We start from the raw sequence: 5,194 nt of genomic DNA, 5'->3' as shown, positions 1-5,194 counted from the left end.
TCGATCACCTCTTCCGGCAGTTCTGAAAAAGACTTTTACTGAATTGTCCATCGATAGGTCTACGGGACCTGGATCTTGGAGTAAGAGTCGTCGAAGGCTCTGAACCAAATAAATCCTTATGTTCATGTCTTTTTTCATTTCTATCTATTTCTTTCTCCGCTGTGTAGTCTTGTTTTAAAACGTAAAAAGATAAGTTTTTAAAAATCATGTGATTCACCCCCTTCTCACATGCGTCTCGATCCAACACATTCTTACTATTCTCCACTGTGCCGGAAATTGACTTGAGTGTCGAAGGATCAACGTCGGATCCTTATCGGCTCATCACTAATGCCCTTTGTGTTACAAGATCACACGAAGTCACCATTTAGTCAATCCTATAGTCACATTCCTATTTTACTATCTTCTTCATTTTTAGACAGGATCAACTCACGAAATTTTTTTTTTTATCCCTAACTCATGCATTTGATTGTGACCTCATACAAATTTGTTTGTGCATGTCGCCATGCATTTTCCTTGTTAAAGTTGTTTTAAAAGTGTCTCATATGACTCGAAATGCATACACATTGATGCGACCCTAGTGACGAATATTCTTCCCATTTATATGGTCGAATTTGTATGAAATAACACGCATCGGATGACATTCGATAAAGTTTGTTCCTCAGATGATGGAATTTGGGAGGGAAAATGAAATGTACTGAAAGAAAAAGTGCGTGGAGGAGGCCAGGGCTAGCTTAGCCAAGATTGATTTGATAATTCTGACCGACTCAACTTGTCCTGAAGTAGCTTAGCTCTGAATAATATCGGTGTGTGGAGGAGGTAAGATTGAACAACCGATTTAAAATTTTTTATTTAATCAAAATTGAACGAATTGAAATATTTGTAAACTTTTTATAAAAATTGGATAAGTTGAATTAATAAAATATTAATTAATTCAATTTTTAATTAAATTAATCAAAATTTTTAATAATAATCTATTTTTATCCGATTTTAATTTTTATGTCGGCAAATTTAAAAATATATCATTGAAGATCATGTAAAATTTATAATAATTATTTAATCGAATTATAAATTTTAACTAAAATAATTAATATTTTTTAATAAAAAAAATAAAATTTTAAAATACCTTAATAGAAATTGAATTTTAAAATTCTTCATATCGATTTAATTGTTCACTACCACCTAGTCATGCCCTGCAGTCCTAATATATGGAGGGTATCATACAAGGAGATCACAAAAATCAAACTTCGAGGTGCGTCGAACCGGGCTGCACATTCCCACTCGTGTGTAGGAGTATTTATTTGGGGGAAAATTTGGATGCACTCCCCATTGATAAACATAACTTTATATGCACTTCGGATTGTATGTAAAATTAAAATTATGATTAAGAATTTTTTTCTACTTTACTTTTCATTCATTTGGTTCAATTCAAATTATTTAGGTTATTCGATTTAGGTTATTCAGATTTTATTATTTTCTAAATTCACCATGAACCAAATCAAATTAACTATAAATCAAATCGAATTATTCGAAACTAATTCAAATTATTCGATTTGGATACCAATTAATCCAATTTTCTTTTCATTTTAAATTTTCAATCTTCTCCAAATAAATAAACTCTAAATAATTTATATTTACAAATAATTAAGTTTCAAATTCCATAAAATAATTTTATTCAATATAAAAAAAACTTAACATTCCAAAGATGCTAAATATTATACTAAAAATTATAAAATATATATTAATTTTTTATTCGGATTTAGGATGAGGAGCTAAGTTTAAAACCAAACGATTTATCTAATTAATATTTTAGATCAGTTTATTAATTGACCTGCATAATAAACACACCTACTCGTATCTGTGAAGCACGTTACAGTTGATCCCTCCAGACGGACAACTAATTAATACATGAGATATTACAATTATGAGATCTGAAAATATTAATAGTCCGGTTCTATTCTTTCCCATACACTAGTCACGGTTCGATCCAGTAATGAAGATTTATTTTTTTCATATATTTTGTAGACAGACTGACGTCGCCTTTTGCCACCGTATAATGCGTTGTAACAATTATTTTGATTTCGTTTGCCACCGTGAAGCACGTTGCAATTATTATTTTTATTTCGCGTTGAACATGCTTGAGTTGACCACCTTGACATCTCTTTCATGTAGGCGCCGTTTTTTTGCATATCTGAAACGGTCCCAGTTTAAAAATTGGGTACGACTTGTTTTTCTAAGCCTCTCATTTTCCGTCTGCTTAATTTTTTTTTTTTTTTGGAGAAAAAATTTAAAGGAGCCATCGTTTACAAAATCACCATCAACGCAATAAAAGTCAATTTCAAATAGACGTCCATTTAATATAAACTATTTAAAATATTATCATATTATATATTCGTTAGCCGCTTCTCCTCCACGTAGCGGAAGTGATCGAGGAGCGGTATCATGGCTTACGCCTTTGTTTGCTTCCCGGCTTTTGCTCAGGTGATGACTTCTTGCTCGTCTCCGTCGTGGGGCGTCTCCGCTCGCCCGCGCCGCCTCCTGCCGGCAGTCAGATGCGCCTCCTCTGCTCCTGAGGCGGTGGCTCATGAGACCGACCTGTTCGACCTGAAGCGGTACATGGCCGAGAAAGCCCGGCGCGTGGACGACGCCCTCGACCGCGCGCTGCCGCTCCGGAAACCGGAGCGACTCCTCGCCGCCATGCGCTACTCCCTCCTGGCCCCCGGAAAGCGCGTCCGCCCGGTGCTGACGCTCGCCGCCTGCGAGCTGGTCCGCGGAGAGGAATCCACCGCCATGCCCTTCGCCTGCGCCGTCGAGATGCTCCACGTCATGTCGCTCGTCCACGACGACCTGCCCTGCATCGACAACGACGAACTCCGGCGCGGGCTTCCCTCCAACCACGTGGCCTTCGGAGAGGGCGTCGCCGTGCTGGCGGGCGATGCTCTGCACTGCTTCGCCTTCGCTCACGCGGCGGAGGCCACGGCGGGCGTCCCGCCGAAGCGGATCCTCCGGGCCGTGGCGGAGCTGGGAAAGGCAACGGGGGCGGAGGGGATGATGGCGGGCGAGGTCGTGGACATCGAGTGCGAGGGCAAGGAGGTGGGACTGGAGGTGCTGGAGTACATCCACCTGCACAAGACGGCGAGGCTGCTGGAGGCCGCGGTGGCGTGCGGGGGAATAATTGGCGGCGCGGAGGAGGAAGAGGTGGAGAGGCTGAGGAGGTACGGGCGGGCAGTGGGTCTTCTGTTCCAGGTGGTGGACGACGTGCTGGACGTGACGAGGACGTCGGAGGAGCTGGGGAAGACGGCCGGGAAGGACTTGGCGAAAGGGAAGGCGACGTACCCGAAGCTGATGGGGTTGGAGAAGGCGCTATTACAGGCGGAGGAGCTGGCGGCGAAGGCGGAGGAGGAACTGCAGGGGTTCGACAGGAACAGAGCGCGGCCGCTACGCCACCTCGCCCGCTACATCGCCCACCGCCATAACTGAATCATGCCATAATTGGTCGATTAAATTATTAAAATCTAAAAATGATAATTTTGTGCCTTTTTTAAATGTCCGTTAATAAAATCAATAAATTTGTGGGTTTTTTTTGTCATGGTTTCTTACAATATCTGAAGTGTGTGCTTGTTCGTAATATAGCAGTTAATGTGAATGATAATGTATTATTATTATTATTATTATTATTATTTAGTGTTTTTGTTTATGGATAGACCTAGTTAGTATATATTATTTATTTATCATAATACATGTGTAATATTGTAATCTTTGTGGGGTTGTCTATCTAGTTTTGAATAAATTTTTTTTAATAGGATCCACCAAGGAGTTTTCTTTCCAAAGATACGAGAATTATTATAATCTTATTGGACCTCTCTGAGTTGAAAATGGAGCCTCTTCTAATTGAAATTACCCAACAAAAGTTTTAGATGACATTAATTACTTGTGGATTGGACTACTCTAACTTGATTAGATCATCTCTAATCCATAACATCATATTTAGGCTACATTTAATTAGGAGTACTAATATAATCAAATTTGAAATAAATTTTATAATACAATGTAATGTAATATAATCTTAATTACATTACTATATTTAGTAATATATTTAATTTTTAATTAAAAGGATGATTCTATTCTTTTATTTGGTATTTAATATTTTTTTATAAAGAATATAATTCATATTATTATAAAATGATAAAAATATTCTGTGATGTCGGTGACCGACAGCGGCGAGCGACGACAATCAGATGGTGGCACCGTCGGTAACAAGATACAGTTTTAAAACAAAATAATAAATATTGTAATATAATCTTGATTACATTATAAGGTAGATTGCCTCCTACCAAATATAGCCTTAATATAGTTTTCACACTAAAATGATATAATTTCAACATCAAACAATATTTCAGCTTCAATCCATCCACACCTTATTCATAATTTAATTATCAACATATATTTAAATTTATTAATATTTTTATATGATAATTATTATATTTAAAATGAATACTTCATTAATATTTGATAGGTTGTTTTTTAAAAAATTCAGCATCCAACTAATATATATTCATCCTGTCCGGAAGTGAAGAAGATGACAAGCTGGGGATGTGACTGTGGAGTTGACTAAACGACAACTCCATGTGGTCCTGCAACACAGAAGGCATTAGTACCAAGCCGAGAAGGGGCTCCCGGTATTGGCCCTCCGACACGCTCAAGTCGGTTCTCGGTACAATGGAGAATAGTAAGAATGTTGTAGCAAAGAATGTGTTGAATAACAAAGTTGCACATACCTCCGCTTGTAGATGGGAACCCACCCCCTTTTATAGTGTCGATGTAGTGTTTATGCATGTTTTCCAAGCGTCTTATGAAAAGACAAATAAAAAATTATCCCTAACACCTTTCCTTAAGCGAGCATACAATCCATGATGTGATAGGCTGAAGCTTCTAAAGGATAGTCTGGCTATTGGACATGCTCCGTTATCAGTGGCACAAGCCTCCAAAAGGATATGATAAGATACGTCGGTGGATCCCACTGTAGGTCGATCGAGCACCAACTGGAGGTCGCTCGGCTAGGACGTTCCCGCTCAATCATACTGAACAGATCTATCTCCCTTTATTCGGCCTTTCTATTATCAAAGGGCTACATTTCATCTGACCGACCATGGAGTCCAGCCAGGATGTGGGTCGGAGGATTTATGCCTTGTCTTTG

The 5,194-nt window shown here is 38.8% G+C and overlaps 1 protein-coding gene across 1 annotated transcript; it reads left to right on the top strand.

Moving 5' to 3' along the window:
* The first annotated feature begins 2,426 nt into the window (after window positions 1–2,426).
* LOC121977691 (geranylgeranyl pyrophosphate synthase 7, chloroplastic-like) lies at window positions 2,427–3,582 on the top strand. The gene has a single exon (XM_042530139.1). It carries the CDS (start codon window positions 2,440–2,442, stop codon window positions 3,475–3,477), a length of 1,038 nt encoding a protein of 345 aa, XP_042386073.1. The 5' UTR covers window positions 2,427–2,439; the 3' UTR covers window positions 3,478–3,582.
* The last annotated feature ends 1,612 nt before the right edge of the window (window positions 3,583–5,194 follow it).

Source organism: Zingiber officinale, chromosome 4B (assembly GCF_018446385.1).
Source record: "Zingiber officinale cultivar Zhangliang chromosome 4B, Zo_v1.1, whole genome shotgun sequence".
Taxonomy (NCBI): domain Eukaryota; kingdom Viridiplantae; phylum Streptophyta; class Magnoliopsida; order Zingiberales; family Zingiberaceae; genus Zingiber; species Zingiber officinale.
Note: the sequence above shows the minus strand (reverse complement) of the source record. Positions and strands in the feature narration are given on the sequence as shown.

Coding starts and splice junctions, on each gene's coding strand:
- LOC121977691 (XM_042530139.1), top strand. CDS start 2,440: ATGGCTTACGCCTTTGTTTGCTTCCCGGCTTTTGCTCAGGTGATGACT.